Consider the following 23,310-nt stretch of genomic DNA (forward strand, 5'->3'; position numbering starts at 1 on the left):
AGAAGCACAATCATATGGGTGGGGGTCCCCTATTGCACACGATTTCATGGGTGAAAAACTTTTGTGTCTCGGCCCCATATGATCACGAATGATTGTAGAAACACAATCGTGTGGGATGGCGTCCTAAACTGCTCACGATTTCATGGGTGAAAAGTTTTGTGTCCCGGCCCCATATGATCACGAATGATTGTAAAAGCACAATCGTGTGGGATGGGCTCATGTATGATAAATGAGTATGTCATGTGTAATTTTTTAAAAAGCATACATTTCACTTTACATATATCATTGAATTTAACACTAAGCATATCATCAGATTCTGCACTAAGCATATCATTAAATTCTACACTAATATAAATATGTCAACAAATTACTAAACTAATTAAGCATACCATCGAATTCTACACTAATATAAGCATGTCATCATATTCTACACCAATATAACCACGCGTTTTGCGAGCTCGCGCGGGTTGCGGCCGAACAAACCCCGCGTAGCGGAACTGCAAAAGAGAACTCGTTTTCCACAAACTATAAACTCGCGATAAGGATCTGCGATATAAATGATTTGCTAAAAATGCTCTTAGACTTTTACAACTCACTTTGCGTGTATCAGTTCGGACACCTACGAGCATTCCCGTTGGTCCTTTTGAAATGCTAAAGATACGGGCAACTTCTAACGGACTTGGCCTAATCTAATCAGTTTGCTAAAACTCATCTAGATGAGATATAATTTGGTCTCATTCATCTTTTATAGCCATTGAATGTGATGCTATAAGATGCGTGTGTGCTGACGTGGATGTTATATGTTCTTGTTTTCCAAGTAAATGAGACCAAATTATATCTCATCTAAATGAGTTCTAGGTACTCCCAATCTAATTGCCCCCCCCTCCCCTGATTTTCACTAGTGGGGCCGCACCTCTTAATCAAATTCCAACCAAACACACCCCACGAGCCTGTAAATCCTCTGTAGAACGCCCGTACATCTAGCATTACTCGTAAAAGGCTATCCATTCCACATTAAAATGTACACTTATACTATACAACAGCAATACATCCGGAACAGCTGCTTGATAGAAATTGTTACAGGAATATGGCTACGGAGGTGGGATAACGAAACAAGGGAATCGATTGCATTACAAGGGCATGAACTCCTCATCGATTACCTTGTAGTGCTTCTTGGCGTCGTACTGCTGCACGATGAGCACGGACGCCGTCGTTGAGAAGTCCGAGGAGGCGAGGATGTCGCCGACGGGGCCGAGCTCCAGGCACTCGGCCCACTCCTCCAGCCCCTCGGTGAGCACCGAGTTGCGGTCCCTCCCTCGGCCCACCACGAACAACCGGTAGTCCCCCTGCATCCCCCGCAGCACCGCCACGAGCTCCGCCCCGTCCGCCACGTGCTTCTCCATGTACCCGACGGACTTGTTGCCGGCGACGTGCTTCCGGTAGAACTCGGCGAAGAACTTGTCGTCCGCCCGCGCCTGCAGCTCCTCCTGCCCGGTCGTCGTCGCCGCCAGAGGCATGTGCCGCTTGCTCTTGGACTCGAAGAGGCTCGTGCGCGCCTTGGCCCGCGCCTGCGCCGTCGCGTTCTGCACCACCCGTAGCGCCGTGAGCCGCACCGAGGCCCGCTGCTTGCACATGAAGGACGCCAGCGTGAGCGCCTCCCGGTCGTCCGCGCCGCCGATGAAGAGCACCGCCACAGACGCCTGCGCCGTGCTGTCTGGACGATGCTGCTTGCCGAGGCCGCGGTCCACGATGATCCCCACCGAGCATGGCGCCAGTTGTAGCACCTTTTGGTTCACGAGCCGGAACCCGAAGTGGCCGCCGTCCATGGTGCCGTCCAGGCACTGTGTCTTGTGGAACGGCACTAGGATCAACGCCGCCATGGCGTCCTCGGCGCAGATGCACATGTCACTGTGCATGTCCGGGAACGACGACAGCGCCAGCAGCCGCCGCACCTTCACCTTGCCGCCCTCGCCACCGCACTCCGCCTGGTACGCGTCTAGCGCCTCGCCGATGAGCTTCCGCATCTCCGACACCTCCTCGTCCACCACCGTCACGCCGTCCAACCCGCCGCTTTTCACGATTGAAGAAGCCGTCTGGTCCGTCAGCTGCACCATGTCAACGGCGTAGCACGCGATCTCGCCGTTGCCGGCGCCCCACCGGAGCGACTCCATGAGGAACGCGAGCGTCGGCACTTCCTGCGGGCCGCGGAGGCCGGCGACGAGGCGCAGCTCCGTCGAGGGGTCGTGGTGTTGGAGGCCCATGAGGCGCCACTGCACGCTCCGGCGTGCCCAGGAGGCGATCCCCATCCCCACCATGGGCGTGACGGCAACGTTGAGCGCCACCACGAAGATGATGGCCATGAAGGACTTGTCGGTGATGATGCCGGCCTCGAAGGCGGCTAGCGCACAGTAGATGTGGAAGTAGCCCTTGATGTTGAGCAGCATGCCGAGCGCGAGCGCCTCGAGCCAGCCGAGGCCCCGGAGCAGGCCGACGCCGGTGCAGCCGACGAGCTTGCCGAGCGTGCCCATGGAGGTGGCCAAGAAGACCTTCCACCATGGGAAGGGCAGCTGCATAACGTAGGCGCGGAGGCCCTCATCGGGCTTGAGGCCCGCGACCTCGATGTCGTCCGTGGTCTGCCGGAGCGAGAGGCAGATATGGGCGACGTAGAGCGGCAGCACGAAGGAGGAGAGCACGAAGTTGATCTTGCTGACGAGCAGCCGGGACACGCGGCCATCGCTGGGGAAGGCGAGGCCGACGAGGAAGGCGGCCATGTTGATGTCGAGGTGGAGCACGGAGATGAACCAGCAGAGCGTGGCGGCCACGAGCGCGACGAGGGAAAGGTCGAAGCCGCGCATGCGCCGGCCCTCGGGGTTGCGGCCGTCCACCCAATCGGCCATGGCCCGGGACACGAAGGCGGACATGACGACAAGCGCCAGGATGGACGCCGCGAGCACGGGATGCGCGAAGGGCGCGTCGGCGTCGGCGTCGCTGTCGCGCCATATCATGCTGCCGAGCGCGATGAGGAGAGTGGTGAGCATGTCGGAGGTGATGCCGGCGCCGACGGCGAGGCGGCCGACGTTGGTCTTGGCGATCTTGAGGTCGGTGGCGAGGCGGGTGAGGACGGGGGAGGCGGTATTGGCGAGCGCGGCGGCGAGGCCGAGGAAGGCGCGGAGGGAGCGCTCGTGGACGATGCCCGTATGGGTACGAGCGGTGGAGGTGATGGCGCCGTGGAAGAGCGTGACGAGGACGCAGGTGGAGGCGATGCCGGCGTAGGCGACGACGGCGTCGGCGGCGGGGCTGTCGAGGAGCGAGAAGGGGTCCATCTCGACGCCGAGCGCGAAGAGGTAGGGCGCGAAGATGAAGCCGCCGATCTTGCCGAACACCAGGCTGATGGCGTTGGTGATGGAGAGGACGCGGAACTGCGCGAGGATGATGCCCAGCTGCAATCGCCATTGACGAATGACGACAGGAAAGGAATGTCAATGGCGATCGCCAACAGAGAGAGAGAGAGAGAGAGAGAGAGAGAGAGAGAGAGAGAGAGAGAGAGAGAGAGAGAGAGAGAGAGAGAGAACAAACGGAATTAATGGCGATCGTGGAGGAGGCGTACGAGGAGGTCGGAGAAGACGCGGGGCTGGTAGACGTTGCGGAGGAGGGCGTACAAGATCTTGCTGGTGACGAGGATGACGCCGAACTCGAACAGCACCGTGTTGTAGTTGGCCGACAGCACGCTGCTCGTCATCGAGCAATCCATGGCGGCCGCTGCTCTTGAATCCAATCCAATCCAGGGTCGATCCTCTTCTTCGATTCCTCTTGGATTACGCCCACGCGGCGCGCTGCGTACCAACTAACTACTTTATTTTATTTTGGATTCGATCGACGAAGAACAGAGGAAGATTAATTGACTCTCGTTTGATTGATTTGACCATGAACAGCGGAAGAGATTGCAGCGGTCGCGTGTGTGGAAGAGAGCATTTTGCGGGGGGATTATTGCATGCGAAGTTGCGAACTGCTTTCTCTTCCCTTTTCTCAAACTTGCGAGCTGCTAGATATCCTGCTGCATTCAGATCAGATAAATATAGCACCCTGATTTTTTGCCACGGTGGCGGCCACGACATCCTCAACTTAGGAAAATGTTATTCCGCCGTGGGTGCTTAGAGATTTTCTTCTATAAAAATATGGCATCAGTCTTTTTTGTTTGGAAAAAACTAATGCCCACACGTGTGACATCTTTCACATCATCTACACGTCTTCATTGTTACTCATTTTGTCACGTCAAAACAGATGACATAAGCAAGAATCTTTTTGGTTTTCGGCTTAAAAATGTTTTGTCTCCTAATTAAAAAATCCAATTAAAAATATGTTTTCACCATTAAATCCGTCTCGACGAGATCTTCAAAACTAGACCTCATGTTGATATGTTTCGACGAAATTTTTTCTTGCCCAAAAGTTGCCATGATGTTTACACTATAGTTGCCATAGTGCTTAAACTAAAGTTGCCATGTGGCAATTGTAGTTTGTAGAGCATGGCAATTTTAGTATTTTGATGATGACAATTCCAGTACTTTGACCATGAAAATTATTTTTGTATGAACCATGGCAATTTTAAGTGCATGTATCATGGCAATTTTAGTTTATGGTTCATGGCAAGTCTAGTTTCTTAATTCTCTGTTTATAATATGTCAAAATTTAATTTTAAATGTAGAAGAAAATAGCGGAAACATATCATGGCAACTTCAGTGTAAACACCATGGCAATTCATGTGCAATAGACATGACAACATTTAACCCTAAAAAAATTCGTCGAAATATATTGATATGAGATCTAGTTTTAAAGATCTCGTCACAAGGGATTTAATGGTGAAAACAAATCTTTAATTGGATTTTTCATTTAAGAGATAAAACATTTTAAAAAATGAAATCCAAAAAGATTCCCACATCCATACATGCGGTGACGTGGCGCAGTTAGTGTGTTATAAAGTGTGTGGGCGAGTTTTGCTCCCACCACACATGTAGGCGTTAGCGTTGTTCTATTTTTTTAACCACTGTGACAGCGACGACATGTTCTCACTTCCGGAAATACTATTGTGCTAACGTTCGCTCGAACACATGACAAAAAAAATGTTTTTTATGACAATTTATGTTTTTAATTACAGGGATGAAATATTCCTTCTGGAAGCATGACAAATACTGACAAGAAAAATGAACTGGTCAGAATTGCTATGCTTGCCAACTAACTTTTCATCCTTAACCAATATAAATTGGCATGCAAAAGCTTCTCAATTGCCATGCTTCTCAGCTGACGTTCGCTGGTTAAGCCAGTCCTTATAGTCATAGTACACGTCACCAAGCCAAGACACCATAGAGGCTCAATTTGAGGCCCAAACTTAATTAGTTGAGGCCCATCGGGCAGCTCCGTGCCTAGTAGTATTAAAACCGCATATTATGTACTCGGTTTTAGTTCTACCAAGTATAAAACCTTTCGACTCCAAGGTTAATTTGTCTCTATAGCTCTAGCTTCCTATTAACTTCCATCCGACTATCATCGACTAGCACCATGTCATACGCAAAGAACATATACCATAAGATATCTCCTTGTATATCTCTTGTGACGTTATCAAACAAAAAAGATAAGGACTCAAAGCTGATCCTTGGTGTAGTCCTATCTTAATAGGGAAGTCACTAGTGTCGCAATCACTTGGTCGAACACTTGTCACAATATTATCGCACATGTCTTTAATGAGGATAATGTACTTTGTTGGGATTTTGTATTTCTTCAAGACCCATCACCTGACATTTCGTGATATCTTATCGTAGGCCTTCTCCGAGTCAACGAACACCATATGCTGGTCCTACTTTTGCTTCATGCATCTCTCCACAAGCTGTCCTGCCAAGAAAATGACTTTCATGATCAACCTCCCAGGCGACATACGTTGGTTGGTCCCTACCAAGACATATGTTGGATGGCCGACTTCACCCAATATCGAGAAGATCATTAACATAAACCTATAAAGAGAATGTAAAATCCTATTGTCATTCAATCCTAAACATACCAGGGTTCCTCCATATCCGGCCTCGAGAACTAGGGAAATAAAATTGCAAACAAATAGTTTGCCATGGTTCAAAAAATAAAATTGCCATGCTATGGAGTATGAATTTGCCATAGGTGAAACAATAAAAATGCCATGGTTAAAACATAAAAGAGTAAATTTCCATGGCCAAAAAATAATTCATCTTTTAAAATTTGTCATGTAGAAAAAAGAAATCTAAAAGTTGCCATTGCAAGACAACTTAACTTCTAATATGGCTAACATTGCTAAATTGCCATGGTAAGAAAAAACATCTTTAATTTGACGTGTGGCAAGTACAAACAGGGATCGTGGCAAAAACTATACAAATTCTGAAAAATGTCGCAAGGTCACGTAGCAAATTTAAATGAAAGATACTATGTAGATCGTGGCAAGTTGTGGAGTAATTTTGTATAGGATACATGACATTTGACATGGCAAACACATTAAGTAGCATCTATTCAGCCCATATGAATCTACCATGTGTGATGCTACACAAATTTGCCATGGTTATATTAGTTTGAACATTTGGATTCGTGGGAAAGTTGAATTTGCCATGGCGAAAATATTCAGTGTCATCTATTCAGTGCATATGAATTAGTATGTGACCCTACACAAATTTGCCATGGTATATTAATTTGAACATTGGATTTGTGCAAAAACTGAAATTGACATGGTATATCTAAATTCAGTTATATATCAAGGCAACAAATGTTTCGGTGTTGTGTAAAATAGCATGGCAAATTCTTATCTAAAAGTTTGTCTATTTTTATTTATCTGAAATTTAGCATGGTAATTTTGTACATGATACAATCTTTCAACACAGCAAATTATAGGATGATAGCATCGTATTTTTTCTATGGCAGCTTAGCCATGAGTATCCTTCAAAAATTGTTTACTGAAATTAGATATGGAGAAAAGCATCATCTTACCCATGAAAAAACTGAAGCGGGTGACACCCGCTGCTGCTGCTCATCCCAAACTCCTATTCCTCTGTTGCTCCACTTGAAGGGCCATGGCATACCGTCGTAGGTGTAGAAGATATGTGCAACTCACGATATATTGATCAGGTGCATATGTACGTATATATAAGTACATAGAAGAGCCACGTACTCGACTATACAAGAAAGAAGAAGGGCTTGTTATACAAGAAATACACATGCAATATATACATTTCAACAGTAGGGGCTCATCGAGAGCACATTTCGCTACTTCTCCTTATCAAGCGCAGCCAGTTTTTCTCCTCCTTGTCATGGCGGGCCAGCACATGAGCTCGCGGAGAGCGCCGGACCACCGACGGCTCGCCATTGGCAATGTTGTGGTCGGAACACTATGGCGTGCCGGCGTAAGAGCTCGCGGAGTGTGACTCCTCGATGTCGAGTATTATGATTATTATGAAAGATAGGATATCGTAGGATATTACCCACCTTGTCTTGTACTTCAAGTTGATTATTGTACTTTTATACATATAGCCATGAGGCTCAAGCAATAGATCAAAAAAATTCTCTTATTCTCTTACTATCCCTTCAAACATGGTATCAGCCTAATCTCGATCCAAAACCTAGCCACCGCCACTTCCGCATCGCGCCATGCCCGGGGCGATCGATCTTCAAGATCGCCATCGGGGGCCGCACTGCCCATATCTAGGGTTCGTCCGCTGATTGTATTGATCGGCTGCCCTAGAGTCTTTTTCTTGATCCGTTGATTGAGATTTTCTGCCTTGCTGATCGGTTAATCAGTGTTCTTTTTTGGTTTCTTAATCTAAAATCGGTTTGTATCACCCACCTGCATCTGTCGTCTACAAGGCTCATACACTTCATCGGACATCGGCATCTTCATCATCTTGATGGGATCTGAATCGGTCCTCTCGTCCTCGCCCGCGATTCCCATGCACGGGCGAGTTCCTTTGTAAAGCGTCCGCGTCGATCCACACCGCGTGCGTGGCCGTGCCTCATGCATGTTGGCTGCTTGTGCATGCTGCGTCTCATGCAGGTTGGGGCTGCTAGTGCGTTCGCACGCATCGAGCGCAGCCTCTTTGCACCGCTGGGTGTTCATACTCGGTTGCACGTTTCGGGAGAATATGACATGATATCATCACTTAAATGCTACCACGATATCAGTTTGAAAATTTTAATTTTAGATGTGTCAAAACAATTTGAAAAAAATTGTGAATGTTCATCACATATATGTCTACATCCTAAAAAAATTCAAATCAAAATGTGAAATACACATCTTTATTGGCAATATTTATGTTGGATTTCTCCTTTTTTGTTTCTCTTTGTGTATTTTGTATTTTGATCTAAATATTTTAGGATACATATGTGATGAACATTCAGAATTTTTTCAACTTTTTCAATGTTTAAAATTGAAAATTTTAAACTGGTAACATGTGGCACTTGAATGATGATATGATGTGATATTCTCCCTGCACGCTTCTGCTATGTCCGGCCATCTGATGTATGTCGTCCGGTTTGATCAACCACACGTCGGTGCCTATGTTAAATTCGGTGAAGAGTGTTGTCGAGTACGCGCGCCTCTTCACTAATCGAGCAATGGTCTGCCGTTGTGTCGCCTCATCGGACCATAGCGCCGCCCCTATGGTTCATCCTGCGGCTGCACCGATCCGTGCGCCTGCTGTTGCGTCGCCTTTTTGGACCGTAGTGCCGCGGCCCACGGTCATCGCTGCCCCGAGGCCGTCCGCTATAGGTCGTGCTGCACTGAACCTCATGTTGTCGTAGCGTCGCCCCATTGTGCCATAGTGAACGTGGCACACGGTTATTGTCGCCACCCCATGGTTCTCTCCATGGCTGCCGCGACCCGCGCTGCCGTTGCGTCGCCACTTCGGGTCGTATTGCCGCGCCCCGCAGTCCGCCGCCGCCCCGAGGCCGTCCGCTCCAGGCCATTCCCAGGGATGCACCAACCCTCACGATGCCACTGTGTCGTCCCATCGGGCCATAGCGAGCATGGCACATGGTGCCTGGCGCCGCCCTGAGGTCTTCCCCACCATCGCCCTGACTCGCACGCTGTCGCTGCATCGTTCCTTCGGGTTGTAGCGTTGTGGCATCCGGTCCACTTCGTCGTCCACGTGCATCGACTACTGTGTGGTATGCGTCGTGCTGTCTTCCTAGGCAAGGCAACGCCACAGTCCGCGCCGGTCTTCGTCACACCGTCGGGTTCTTTCTCGCCTACTTCGAGCACTGTCGCTGTGCTCCTAACCTAGACGCCGCCGCCGCCGCTCTTCTTCCCGGTCCACAACGACTACCCCGACTTAGGCGACCCCAACTTGACATCGACCATGATTACACCATCATACACTCTCGGCTACCTCGACATCGGCAGAAAGGGCTACCACCTTGCTTGAGCAACCTCGTTTGTTTCCTCTCCAACCACAACTTTCGCAATGCATCAACCGTTATGACTGTGGGGGATCTCCGTCGTCTTACCTTCGGATGCTTCTCCAGTCTCACCGCCTGCGTTGCTACCATTGTGACTGTGGGGGATGTTGAGTATTATAATTATTAGGAAAAATATGATAGCGTAGGATCTTACCCTACCTTGTCTTGTACTCCAAGTTGATCATTATACTACTGTATATATACCCATGAGGCTCAAGCAATACATCAAACAATTCCACCAATTCTCTCTCTATCCCTTCTAACACTAAACGCACCGGTTGGCCAGGTGAAGCATGGGCTCCAATAGGAGGTCGAAGCGCTGGTCAGAGGCACAGCCGCCAGCATCCTTGCGGGAGGAGCGCACACTAGAGGAGATGGCTGTGCCGGAGAAGTGCAGCTCTACCACCCATCCTCTCCCGAGATCGCATGGAAGCGTCTGCGGATCCCCCACGGTCGAGTCAGCCGCCGTGTCGTGCTTCTCGCGGCACTCGATGCCGCCGCCATTGTGGCTTGCTCTCGTACTTCGGCAGCCACTGCCAGGGACCTGTCATGTTTCTCCCGCCAAAGCCGTGGCGGGATCTGCAGGACTCATCGCACGGCTACTGCAGGACCTGCCACTCTCCATTGTCGCTGCCGGGCTGCGGAGCTCCTCGTAGCGCGGTTGCTGCCGGTGTGGACGTGGGGGAGATGGATCTGCCGCTGGATGTGCGAGCGAGTGAAAGTGATGGTTAACTTAGTGAGTGGGGGGGGGGGGGGGGGGGGGGGGGGGGGGCGGGCTGTGGGCGGATAAGGTACGTTCACCGTTCGCGACCGCCCCTTACTTTTCCAAACAAAAGAAAATGATGACACGACCGGTTTTCACGGGTGCTAAGATTCATGTTTTGATCCAATAGTTAGGAACGTTCGACCCAAAACCTAAAAAAACTGACGTCAGCTTCTTATCATTTCCGTAAATCTAACAGACAGGCGGGAGAGGGCTGGTGGCATACAATCAGCAACTTGGGCCGTCGGATCTTAATCCGTTGGACCAAAATAAAGTAGTAGAAGACTTCTGAAGAAAAAAAAGTCAACCGTGGACCTGTTTCTGTAACGGAGTCGAAGACGAGCCCGAGCCCGAGCCGTGGACTGTGTTATGGCAGGAGCGAAGAGAATAAAGAAAGAAATTAAAGTCTAAGCCCTACGCTATATAATCACGCACTAGGACTACGGAAGGGCAGCGACATAAACGGGGGACACTCTAACCGCCGGCGGATCTGTTGCGGGCGGCCATGGAGGGCGCCGCCGTACGCCGGCAAAAGTTCTTCAAGATCCTCCTGCCGGGCTCCTTCGAGTCCAGCCTGGTAAGCGCCGTCGCCGTCGCCAATCTACTAATCAGTCAATCCATAATCTGATCTGCGTGCTGCGCTATACATGACCTGACGATTTGTCTCCGTTGCAGTCGCTGCCGCCCAAGTTCGCGGCGCGCCTGGACCGGCCGCCGGTGCTCGCCGTCGCCACGCTGCGCGACCCCGCGGGCCGCTCGTGGCACGTGGGCCTCGTCCGGCACGGCGCCGCGGGCCTGCGCTTCGACGGGAAGGGGTGGCGGAGCTTCGTCGCCGGCTGCGGCCTCTCCGCCGGCCAGCTCCTCGTCTTCGACCACCTCGACGACCTCGACTTCGCCGTCGAGCCCTTCGACACGTCCGGCTGCAGCACCTCCTTCTTCGACGGCGAGCGTGGCGGCACAGTGAACATCGACGGCAGCGACAACAACCACTACGACGGGGGGTCCCCCTCCCGCTCGCCACTGCCGGCGACCGGGACAAAGAGGAGGAAGAAGTTCTTGCCGGCCACCGCCTCGCCCGCCGGCTCCTGCGGACCGTCGTCGTCGGACGATGGGACGCTCCGGCTGGGCATCGAGCAGCCGTTCCATCTCCAGTACATGGAGCTGACCAAGGCCTTCTGTGCCCGCGTGGGATGGGCCGAGTCGTGCACCGCAGAGCTGAGCGTGGCCGGCCGCGGCGACCGGCGATGGGAGGTGTCCGTCAGGGTCGGCAGCAAGGGCGGCATGATCATGGCCGGCTGGGAGGGCTTCGCGTGGGACAACGGCCTCAGGATCTCCGACGTCTGCCTCTTCAGGCCGGCAGCTAACTCCGGCGATCAGGTGGTTCAAGTGCAAGTGCTCAGGGACTCGTCGTCGTCGTGAGCAATCCATCGCCGGCGAGCTTTATTGATTCGTGATTCGTGATTCGTGATAGAAAAAAGATGTAATGTTGTCCTTGTGACTCGCTTGGGTTTGTGGAATTGTATTTTGGATCAACTCTTCTGATTTCATTTCACTCACCCGTATGGATGCATTGGGAACTGATATATTCGATATTTCACTTTGAATCCGAGCAAGGATCAACGAAAAATATAGCCCTTTCGTAGCGTATTGGGAGAGCTGACACTACTACGTTTTACTAGCAAGTATGGTCACTACGATGCTAATCATGTAATAGCTTGCTATTTGGGGGCTATAAATTGTAGCCTTATAGCGTTATTAGTTTAAAATTGGATCGAATGTAGTGGCTGACTATGTGCTTCCATCAAATAAATTACGCCTCATAGTTCACATTTTTTAGATATAGTTAACATTTTTTTTGCAAAACGATGTTTTCAAATATGGCACGCTATGACATGCATAGCATCTGGAGAAGGGCAGAGCTAATTCTTATGGCGAGCTATTTTCTTTGTTGGTAAGGATACAACTATTAGGCATGCCAGTTGCAAGCAATAATGCAGGAACTCGCCCCAGCGTCGCTCTTTAGGAGCGACTCGGGCGGCTGTCAACCCACTCATGGGGTGCAACTTGCTGCCGTGGGTTCTTGGTCCTGGCCTGTGCCCCGGGTTCAGATCTGGAGGGGCCTAGCCTACAATGGCGGCTAAGCTATGGTGGCGGCTGTTGTGTTGTCGGAGAGGGCTCCGGGGTCCCATGGTGTGCTCCTCGCATGCAAGATTTGTTCGATGGGCCTCCAGGGCTTGAGGTTTTATTGGAGTGGCGTACTCTATGCTTTTCCACGATGTTCATGGTTTCGTGTGTCGGTGCTTATGGAGGAGGGATATCAGTGAAAGTTGCATAAGGCTTTGGTCATTAGAGGCAACAACGACATCTCTTGACGTCGTGTTGTTCTCCTTGAAGGTGTTGCTTCCGCGCCCCTTCCCTCTAGATCAGACAATAGCCTCACCATTGCCACGGCCGCCCTTCCTTGGCGTCCCTCTATGTGGTGCACTTGTGTATGTAGGGTTGCCAAGGTTCACAATGGTGTCCTCATGTCGTCACTGTGCTCCCTCGATGTGCTCTCAATTTCTTTTAAACGACGTGCTTCTTGATTGGAAGGCCATCCCATGACCAGGGGTTGTTGAGATTGGTGCCATGCCACAAGGATCATTTGATATTTCATCCACTTGCCAAGGTCCATTGGGTGTGTGTGGTGGGTGGCTACGTTGGTCTCTAGGGTTAGTAGGGGCATCGACAAAAGTCTTGCATGACCTTGCTCATGGACGATGATGACGTCCGTGAGGATGTTGTGCTTCTCTTTTGATATGTCATTTTATCGGTCCCTCCTCCTTCAAACTCTTCCTATCATGTAGCACCAAACTCGGCACTAGGTGCGTGCCTTGGGAGCGATGCCCCGCTTCATGAGGTGTGTCGAGGCGCTCTATGAAGACATGTGCTCATCATGTGGATCAAGAGAGCCCCCTTAGTTCTTGTGCTTATCTTAGTTTGGCCATTTGTGGTTCTATGGTAGTTGGAACCTCGAGCAGGATTGATGTGCGCGTGGGCTACCATTGCATGTTGTCCAGTTGTTGCTTTACAAACAATGAAGCAAGGTGAAAACCTTTTTCAACGAGTCATAACGTAGGGCAACATCCACGATAGGAGGGGTCATTATGTAAACCCACATTTAAGACTTCTTTTACAGTGAAGTAACATACGCATTCTTAAATGAAGAACAACATGACATCCAAGAATCAGAATTAAATTCTACGAGATTACGAGTATCTCAAGAAATTACATAGAGAAACATAAAGAAAAATTTCTAACAAACCTAATCAAGTTGCGAGAGCAAAATATGACATTATCCCGTAACACATAACATACAACAAAAACTCGGGTTTCACTTTCCATGTCCATATTTAACTTTATTTACCTACTCACTGAAAATATATCCTCCTAAAAGATATTTAAGAACGGCATTAACCACCAAAGTACATTTATCTTAGCGTGAAGAGCTAAGACTGAACACATTGGAAAATTAGCCATGCATGCTAGCCAAATCCAACCACCAAGCTCAACCACTGGAAGATTTTGCGTTTTAATCACTCTCCGAGCTTCCATCTGAACCAGCAAAATCAATGCAAGTACTATTACCACCACCATATGCTTGGTTGCTAGGGTGAACAACGGTTGGGTTGAAGCCTTCGCAGCCGTAGCAATGCCCTAGAAAACAAACACACACAAAAAGAGTCAGACAAATATTAACACGACTAAACAAAATAGATTCCAGCTAACGCAAACCTTACGATTACATGCTATTCTGGAGATATAGATAGCATGCATATAACTAACTGGAAGCCTAACAAAGCAGGTTTGAGCGTCTTAAAAATGCCATTTTTGCTTAACTTCTTCTTCATGTATATTTACATGATTACATCCATTAAGCAGCAAGACATATGATCTAGAGGAATAAGTGACAGTTTCAACAAAGGTTCATATTATTTGCAGGATGTTCAATTGCCAAAGGTGACACTATCTATGTAGCAGGAAGGGCATGCAAAATCACTAGAATTGATAGTTTCTACGAGTTTATGGCATGGACAACTTATATCCAGGATTTGGTCTGCAAAAAGTACTCTTTAGGAATTGCACATACGTAAGGCAGGACAAAGAAAAAGAAGGAATTGCATATATATACAGAAATTAGAAACCAGCAATCTCTCTGGTAAGTACGTACCATTATCATGTTCTCCAACGATACAGCACAGGACCACATCCTTCTCGCCATGGAAAGCGGAGTTGACCTCGGAGAAGAAGAGCTTGGTGCTGTCGGCATCAGCAGAATGATGATGATCCTCTGCTTGCTTAGCCGTGAAGTTGTAATGGATGCAGCCCCCTCCAAACTCCCAAAACTCACGGATCACTGGTACCTCCACCAGCTCAAACTGAATTTTTTTTTGGAAAAGTACAGTTAGAATAGAGCACTGGGTTAACAAACAATACACCCACACACGCACGCTCTTACGAGAGAGGGAGAGAGGAGACACCTTGGTGTTGTTTGCTCTGTTGTACTTACGCAGGGCAACCTTTGCATGGTGCCGCCCAGTCTTTTGCCTAAACGCGACTCTCTTCTGATGGAGTGCATTCCTTACTTCCGGAGGTTTCCTCTGCCTCGGTAAACACTCCTCTTCCTCACCGAAATCGGCGCCATACTCCCCATAATCGGGTTCAGGGAAAGTGAACTGAAACCTAAATCCATGTTCCTCCATGTTGATACCTTCAGGAGTGCTCCTCTCCTTGGAAGCACAGGCAGCTCGGCTCCTGATGCATGGGGTACTCCTGTCCTTGGAAGCCCATCCAGCTCGACTCCTAATGCATCGACAAATTATGATCATGTCATAGAAATGAGCAAAGACAATATAGCACGCTCTACCACTAAAAAATAAAGTTACCAGTATGGTTTTTCCATTTTTACTATGATGAAGTGTGGTGTGTCTCTCTGAGAGATGCGTGCAGAGTTTGTTAGAAACCGGTCACAGGAGATCAAAAACTTGAATAGTTTATCTCAAATTCGGATTTGACATTGTGAATTAAACAGGTGCCAGGCGTGGATGAGGATGACAGCTGCTACTGTCAACCAGAGCTTGCGAGCGGCTGTTATATCACTATTTTCCGGAACGAATAGGTTCAGTACAATTCTTAGCCCATGATCCATGTAGCTAGCGGCGCAAGAAGAAAAATACAAGTAACCATGAAAAAAGTACTCCCTCCGTTCTATAACGTAAGATGTTTGTAGTGTCAAAAAACACCTTACATTATGGGATAGAGGGAGTAATTTGCAATGGAATGGACTGGCAACCTGAGGGGATTTAAGTTACCGACCCCGCAAGGCCGCAATCACATTTCAACATAAACAAAATGATAACAGAGAGCAGTCAGAGAGAGTCTTTTTTTCTTACCTTGAGCAGGATGGTGTTGCTTTGGCTCCTCTGGCAAATTCACCTTGTGCCTGAACCACAACATGCCAATAATTCAGAATTACTACAGCAGAGCCGTCCGCACAATCAATCTACGAAACCAATGATTAATTCTACTTTCGCGAGATTTCACTCGGAACCGTAGGAGATTGATTGTTCTCGGATAGGACACATGTGAGTGGAATTCGAAACGAATCGAATCGAACAGAATGAATGTAGCAGGGTTGAGAAAGTGCAGGATGCACCTGTCGACGCCGCCTCGCCCTTGCGAGCCTCCCAGTGCGCACTTGTCCAGATCGAGCTGCGACCAGCAGGGTTGCGGGCTCTTCCCCCAGCGGTCGTAGGCGGTCGGCTCCCGGAAAGGAGAGTGGAACGGGACGGAGCAGTCGTCCACCGACATGGGGTGGCGCCGCCGGAGACGGGGACGGCGGAGGAGGTCGGCGAACGAACGAGGGTTTGTTTAATTGGGGAATTTGGGGGAGTGAATTGCACACAACATCAACTTCAGAGGCACTTATAACACTTTACCTCATTTTTTGAAGAAGTTTTCACAAAACCACAACTTTGGGGCTAACTAGTAACACACAGCCCAAATCCACCGCACACAACCCAAATCCTCTAACTGATGCCCGTACTAACAGCCACCTACAGCTACGTGCATGCCGTCTCCTCCCGAGCCAGAGCCAAGCCCTCGCCGGCTCGCTCGTCGCCGGCAGCTCGCCGGCTCGTCCGTCCCGACGTCATCTCCTTCACCAGCACCTCTTCCTCCGTGTCAGCGTTGGCTTGTCCACCCAGCGGCATCGTCACGCCGTCGGCCATCCTGTACAGAGCTCCTCCCGAACGAGTTTAGGCTACTTCCTTTGTCCTTTCTTTCTTCAGAGTTCAACAACGAATAGCTACACATTTTCTTCAGTGTAATCCAGCGATGCATCATGTTGTGTATCCGTGAATATGAACCAATGAAAACTGAACCAAAAGTTACAAAACCGTCACAAAAGAAACTATAGAATGATCCAATATAGCCAGGACTGAATCAAAGTTTGTGATACTTATTTGTAAAATAGCTATAGAAATTAATCAAAGTAGCTACAGAATGAATAAAATATTTCGAACTGAAGCATATATAAGACTAGAACAATACTTAAACGGACAATATCCGTGGTTATCCAGAAGTTTGCAACTTTCATAAGTTGTCTTACAGGAACAAAATATGTGCTGTAACATAAGCATCCATATAGTTATGCGCCTAAGTTACCTAAACCTGACACTTACAAGTCAGTGTGCCTAGACCCTCAAAATATGTAATGTAACATAAGCATCCATTCAAGTCTGAGCTTTTAGTTACATAAACCTGACATTTACAAGTCAGTTTTCATAAAGATGTAAACTTTTCATTCACAAAAAAAGCCTTCAACATAGGATTTTCTTCAATGGTTGCCACTGGCAGTGAAGTACTCCATGAATCTGCCCCCCTGCTGAACCTGACCCCCTCATTACTGGTAGCTTCTCTCTAGTATTAGCTGCAGCTGGTTGTGAAGCAACTTCTTGTATGTCAAACCCATGAAAAGGATCATGTGCTTCGAAGACCGCATGCGCATGAAAAGGATCTTGAATTGCAGCTTCAGTTTGTCCTCTGCCTTTGCCTTTTCCACGGAAAACTCTTATTATAAGCACAAATAACTGTATACGGAATACATGCCTACATTGAATTGATGAATTGAAGCTTGAAGGAAATATGCCATAGAGGCAATAATAAAGTTATTATTTATTTTCTTATATCATGATAAATGTTTATTATTCATGCTAGAATTGTATTAACTGGAAACATAATACATGTGTGAATACATAGACAAACAGAGTGTCACTAGTATGCCTCTACTTAACTAGCTCGTTAATCGAAGATGGTTATGTTTCCTAGCCATAGACATAAGTTGTCATTTGATTAACGGGATCACATCATTAGGAGAATGATGTGATTGACTTGACCCATTCCATTAGCTTAGCACTTGATAGTTTGTTGCTATTGCTTTCTTCATAACTTATATATGTTCCCATGACTATGAGATTATGCAACCCCCGTTTACCGGAGGAACACTTTGTGTGCTACCAAACGTCACAACGTAACTGGGTGATTATAAAGGTGCTCTACAGGTGTCTCCGAAGGTACTTGTTGGGTTGGCGTATTTCGAGATTAGGATTTGTCACTCTGATTATCGGAAAGGTATCTTTGGGCCCTCTCGGTAATGCACATCACTTAAGCCTTGTAAGCATTGCAACTAATAAGTTAGTTGCCAGATGATGTATTACGGAACGAGTAAAGAGACTTGCCGGTAACGAGATTGAACTAGGTATTGAGATACCGATGATCGAATCTCGGGCAAGTAACATACCGATGACAAAGGGAACAACGTATGTTGTTATGTGGTCTGACCGATAAAGATTTTCGTAGAATATGTGGGAGCCAATATGAGCATCCAGGTTCCGCTATTGGTTATTGACCGGAGACATTTCTCGGTCATGTCTACATAGTTCTCGAACCCGTAGGGTCCGCACGCTTAAAGTTTCGATGACGATTGTATTATGAGTTTATGTGATTTGATGTACCGAATGTAGTTCGGAGTCCCGGATGATATCGGGGACATGACGAGGAGTCTCGAAATGGTCGAGACGTAAAGATCGATATATTGGACGACTATATTCGGACATCGGAAAGGTTCCGAGTGATTCGGGTATTTTTGGGGGTACCGGGGAGTTACGGGAATACGAGGAAGAAGTAATGGGCCTCATGGACCAAGTGGTGGAAGAGAGGAGGCAGGGCGCGCGCGCGGCCCCCCTAGCCCAAACCGAATTGGACTAGGGGGCCGGGCCCCCTTTCCTCCTTCTCCTCCTTCTCCTTCCTTCTCCTTCTCTTCCTTCCTTTCCTCCTCTAGGAGGAGGACTCCTCCTCCTGGCGCGCCCATAGAGGGCCGGCCGGCCTCCCCCCTTGCTCCTTTACATACAGGGGCAGGGGGGCACCTCTAGACACACAAGTTGATTAGTTGATCTCTCCCAGCCGTGTGCGGTGCTCCCCTCCACCATATTCCACCTCAGTTATATCGTAGCGGTGCTTAGGAGAAGCCCTGCGTCGGTAGCAACATCATCACTGTCATCACGCCGTCGTGCTGACGGAACTCTCCCGTGAAGCTCTGCTGGATCGAAGTTCGCGAGACGTCATCGAGCTGAACGTGTGCTGAACTCGGAGGTGCCATGCGTTCGGTACTTGGATCGGTCGGATCTGAAGACGTACGACTACATCAACCGCGTTGTGCTAACGCTTTCGCTTTCGGTCTACGAGGGTACGTGGACAACACTCTCCCCTCTCGTTGCTATGCATCACCATGATCTTGCGTGTGCATAGATTTTTTTGAAATTACTACATTCCCCAACAAAGCTATTGTATATCGCTCTAGATTCCGATGAATGTCATCCAACACAAATAGTCATCGTTGATCCAATGTCTACGCTTTGCCCATATTGATCTTTGCTAAGTTACTCCTGCTGCTGTTAGAATCACTACAAAACTACTATTGTTACTGTTCTTGTTACTGCTATTATCAAAACTATTAAACTACTATGCTACTAAATACTTTGCTGCAGAAATATTATCTTTCATGTGTGGTTAAATTGACAACTCAACTGCTAAGGCCCGTAAAAAAATACCACATATGTATGACACTGCATTTAGTCACGTAGGAGAAATCCGCATGAAGAAATTCCATAATGATGGACTTTGGAGTCATATGATTACGAATCATCTGACACTTATAACTTTCATCCAAATAGTGAAGTAAACTAAAACACATGCCATAAAGAACGAGCAACAAAATAATTGGAAATATGCATACTGATGTATGTAGTTCAATAAGTGTTGTCGCAAGCAGTGGATTTATCCATCTTCAAGGATGACTCAAGTAGATATTTGTATTTACTAACTGAGACATAAATCTGGATCTTTTGAAATGTTTCAAAAGATTTTCAGAATGAAGTGGAATTTATTGTAACAAGAAAATTATTTTTCTACAATTGAATTCCAGAAAAGAATATTTGAGTTACAAATTTAGCGAATATTTGATGAGCTGTGAGAAATATTTTATAGCTTGCACCTCCTAGAAACACTAATAAGGGTAGAGTATTTTGAGTAGATGTAATCAAGCTATGTATGACATGGTGCGATCAAAGATGACATTAATTATTTCGACAATATACTTTTTACAATTCCGCTTCGGTATGACCTCCATAAACACAAGAAGGGTTGAGATTAATCCGTACCCTTTCATAATAAAGACCATGATGGTCATATTTTAAATAAGCTTCGTCCGCCTAATCCTTCTTTTACTGGTAATCTCCAAAAGATTATGCACGCGGTGTGATTCAAACTCAAAACCTCCAATTCTATTACACAACACACTAACCAGCAGGACAGGTTACCATTCGTGTCTAGATTCCGTTTTTCTTCTTGTACACTACGACGTGGCATGCTTGGCCGGCCCAACAGGCCTGACGGCACGTTGGGCCATGGTTGCTGCGTTTTTTTCTTATCTTATTTTTATTTTTAGTTTCCTTTTTTTGATGATTTATTTTTTTCGTTTCTTGAGTTTAGTTATTTTCTTGTTCACAATTTTCAACAACTGTTGGGAATTTGTTAGCAATTTTTATAAAATTGTTAATGTTTTTAACATTTTCAAAATTAATTTGAAATTCCAAAATTATTGATAAATTAAAGATAAATGGTTAGAACATAAAAATGCGTTCATGTTGATTCATAAAAATAATTTTCTTGGCAAGGCATTAACCAGTTATCCACCAGAAGAGCAATTTTCTTGGCAAGAAGAGCTAAGACAGAATACACTGGAAGATTAGTCATGCAAGCCAAATCCAACCACCGAGTTCAGCTACCGCAAGATTTTGCGTATTAATCACTCTCTGAGCTGCCGTCTGAACCAGCAAAATCAATGCACGTACTACTACCGCCGCCATATGCTTGGCTACTAGGGTGAACAACGGTTGGCTTGAAACCTTCGCAGCCGTAGCAATGCCCTAGAAAACAAACACACACAAAAAAAGAGTCAGACAAATATTAACACGAATAAACAAAATAGATTGCAGCTAACCCAAAACCTTACGATTACATGCTACTCTGGACTTCTGAAAATATAGATAGCATGCATATTTACATCCATTAAGCAGCAGGGACATATAATGTAGAGAAATAACTGACAGTTTCAACGAACGTTCATTCCATTTGCAGGATGTTACAATTGTGAAAGGTAACACTATTCACTGCAGGAAAGTCATGCAAAATCACAAGGATCGTACTAGTTTCAACGAGTTTATTGCATGGACATCTTGTATCCAGGATGTGGTCTGGGAAATTAAAATACTCAGGACAAGGAAAAAGAAGGAATTGCATATATATATATATATATATATATATATATATATATATATATATATATACATAAATTAGAATCTCTGTAGCAAGTACGTACCATTACCATTTTCCCCAACAATGCAGCACAGAAGCACATCATTCTCGCCATGGAAAGGGGAGTCAACCTCAGAGAAGAAGAGCTTGGTGTTGTCGTCATCAGCAGAATGATGATCCTCTTGTTTAGCTGTGAAGTTGTAATGGATGCAGCCCCCTCCAAACTCCCAAAACTGACGGATCACTCGTACCTCCACCAGCTCAAACTGAGAAAAAAAGAAGATGAAAAGGTACAGTCACAACATAGAACTCCGGGTTAACACACACACTTACGCAGAGAGAGAGAGAGACCTTGGTGCTGTTTGCTCTGTTGTATTTACGCAGAGCTACCTTGGCATGGAGGAGCGCGGCCTTTTGCCGAAACGCGACTCTCTTCTCACGGAGTGCATTCCTTACCTCCGGAGGTTTCCGCTGCCTCGGTAAACACTCATCGTCATCGTCCTCACCGAAATCCAGGGTGCCGTACTCATATTTGGGTTGAGGGAAAGTGAACCGAAACCTAAATCCATGTTCCTCCATGTTGACACCTTCAGGAGTGCTCCTCTCCTTGGAAGCACAGGCAGCTTGGTTCCTGATGCATGGGGTACTCCTCTCCTTGGAAGCCCACCCAGCTCGACTCCTGATGCATCGACAAATTATGATCATGTCATACGAATGATCAAAGACCATACGGCACGCTCTACCACTCAAAATTAAAGTTACCAGTATCGTTTTTCCATTTTTACTGTTATGAAGTGTTGGTGTGTTATCTCTGAGAGATGCATGCATAGTTTGTTAGAAACCGGTTACAGGAAATCAAAAACTTGCATGGTTTATTTCAAATTCAAATTTGACATCACGAATTAAACAGCTGTCAGGAATGGATGACAGCTGCTACTGTCAATCTGAGCTTCTGAGCAGTTGTGATGTTATTATTTTTCGGAACGGATAGGTTCAGTACAATCCTTAGCCCATGATCAATGCAGCTGGCAGTGCAAGAAGAAAATTTCAAGTAACCATGAAAAGAGTAGTTTGCAATGGGCTTGATATTGGCAACCTGAGGGGATTTAAGTTACCGACTCTGCAAGGCCGCAATCACATTTCATACCCAAAATGATATTGAACACACAGAGAGAGAGAGAGTCTTTTTTGTTTTACCTTGCGTACCTCCCCCTGGAAGCAGCGGATGAGAGTGCAGCTTGAGCAGGATGGTGTTGCTTTGGCTCCTCTGGCAAATTCTCCTTGTGCCTGAACCACAACATGCCAATAATTCAGAATTACCAGAGTGAACAACGGAAGCAGAGCCGTCCGCACAATCTATGAAACCAATGATTAATTCTAGTTCTTTCGCAAAATTTCACTCAGAACCGTAGGAGATTGATTGTTCTCGGATGTGAGTGGAATCCGAAATCAGATGTACTAGGTAGGACTGTACTAGTCTCCAAACGAATCGAACAGAATGAAGCAGGACAGTGGCGAACGAACGAAGGAGGAGAGCGGGCCGGCGAACGAACGGACTAGGGTTTGCCTGGCTGTTTAATTGGGGGAATTTGTGGGGAACGACGGGAGGACGAGAGGGACTGTTTTATTTTCCAGTTTTCTCAGCTCGGGGTACACCGTACAGTACAGTTACAATTCATCTTTTTGCAGGAAAATACATTTGCAAATTACTACGACTACAAAACTTAAAAAAATACTATCACAACTCCACAAATTACAAGCCCAAGAAAAAGTAGCACAAATTACATTTGTTTGTGACACCAATGTATTATCTAGATAGACCTCCGTCGGAAAAGCTAATTTGGATCCCAAGCTAAAATGAGCCTTTTGCTATATTTTTTCAAATAGAAATTTCCATAACTTTTGGGTGCATGCACATGCCGAATGATGTATGTATTTGTTTTTTGTCAATTATATACCTCAATAGGTGGTCTACACAAAAAAGACAACTACTCCCTCCGTCCCATAACATAAGAGCATCTCCAACAACCGTGCTTCGTGCCGCGTGCTAAAAACTAGTTTGCCGCGTGCCGTTCGCCTGGTTTCACGTGGCCGCCAGCGCTGACTCCAACAGCCGCGCTAAAATGCAGCGCGCGCCGCTCCAGCAGCGCGCAAAAAATGCAGCGCGCGTGACT

The 23,310-nt window shown here is 47.1% G+C and overlaps 3 protein-coding genes across 5 annotated transcripts; 1 reads left to right on the top strand and 2 right to left on the bottom strand.

The window, feature by feature from the left end:
- Positions 1-947: 947 nt before the first annotated feature.
- On the bottom strand, positions 948-4,045 carry LOC147967345 (cation/H(+) antiporter 28-like). Its single transcript, XM_087525226.1, has 2 exons — positions 3,608-4,045; positions 948-3,440 (listed from the first exon to the last, which is right to left on the bottom strand). Exons 1-2 carry the CDS (start codon positions 3,749-3,751, stop codon positions 1,131-1,133), a joined length of 2,454 nt encoding a protein of 817 aa, XP_087381352.1. The 5' UTR covers positions 3,752-4,045; the 3' UTR covers positions 948-1,130.
- Positions 4,046-10,727: 6,682 nt separating this feature from the next.
- LOC147967346 (putative B3 domain-containing protein Os04g0347400) lies at positions 10,728-11,728 on the top strand. Its single transcript, XM_087523105.1, has 2 exons — positions 10,728-10,799; positions 10,898-11,728. Exons 1-2 carry the CDS (start codon positions 10,728-10,730, stop codon positions 11,639-11,641), a joined length of 816 nt encoding a protein of 271 aa, XP_087379231.1. The 3' UTR covers positions 11,642-11,728.
- Positions 11,729-13,522: 1,794 nt separating this feature from the next.
- LOC125529125 (uncharacterized) lies at positions 13,523-22,691 on the bottom strand. 3 transcript variants are annotated; one of them, XM_087525229.1, is made up of 5 exons: positions 15,918-16,176; positions 15,628-15,704; positions 14,743-15,077; positions 14,433-14,640; positions 13,523-13,918 (listed from the first exon to the last, which is right to left on the bottom strand). In XM_087525229.1, the coding sequence occupies exons 1-5, from the start codon at positions 16,070-16,072 to the stop codon at positions 13,794-13,796; spliced, it is 900 nt and encodes a 299-aa protein (XP_087381355.1). In that variant the 5' UTR covers positions 16,073-16,176; the 3' UTR covers positions 13,523-13,793. The 3 variants fall into 3 exon arrangements, with proteins under 3 accessions (XP_087381355.1, XP_087381354.1, XP_087381353.1); XM_087525228.1 differs by having other exon boundaries at positions 14,743-15,064; positions 15,655-15,704; positions 15,918-16,174; XM_087525227.1 differs by lacking the exons at positions 15,628-15,704; positions 15,918-16,176 and adding an exon at positions 22,334-22,691 and having other exon boundaries at positions 14,743-15,064.
- Between the last annotated feature and the right edge of the window lie 619 nt (positions 22,692-23,310).

This window comes from Triticum urartu, chromosome 5A (assembly GCF_056163025.1).
Source record: "Triticum urartu cultivar PI428250 chromosome 5A, HENAU_Tu73, whole genome shotgun sequence".
Classification (NCBI taxonomy): domain Eukaryota; kingdom Viridiplantae; phylum Streptophyta; class Magnoliopsida; order Poales; family Poaceae; genus Triticum; species Triticum urartu.

Coding starts and splice junctions, on each gene's coding strand:
- LOC147967345 (XM_087525226.1), bottom strand. CDS start 3,751: ATGGATTGCTCGATGACGAGCAGCGTGCTGTCGGCCAACTACAACACG. Junction 3,441..3,607: donor GCGTCTTCTCCGACCTCCTC/GTACGCCTCCTC, acceptor TGGCGATTGCAG/CTGGGCATCATCCTCGCGCA.
- LOC147967346 (XM_087523105.1), top strand. CDS start 10,728: ATGGAGGGCGCCGCCGTACGCCGGCAAAAGTTCTTCAAGATCCTCCTG. Junction 10,800..10,897: donor GCTCCTTCGAGTCCAGCCTG/GTAAGCGCCGTC, acceptor TCTCCGTTGCAG/TCGCTGCCGCCCAAGTTCGC.
- LOC125529125 (XM_087525229.1), bottom strand. CDS start 16,072: ATGTCGGTGGACGACTGCTCCGTCCCGTTCCACTCTCCTTTCCGGGAG. Junction 15,705..15,917: donor GGGCGAGGCGGCGTCGACAG/GTGCATCCTGCA, acceptor GTTGTGGTTCAG/GCACAAGGTGAATTTGCCAG. Junction 13,919..14,432: donor CGTTGGAGAACATGATAATG/GTACGTACTTAC, acceptor TTTGTTTTCTAG/GGCATTGCTACGGCTGCGAA.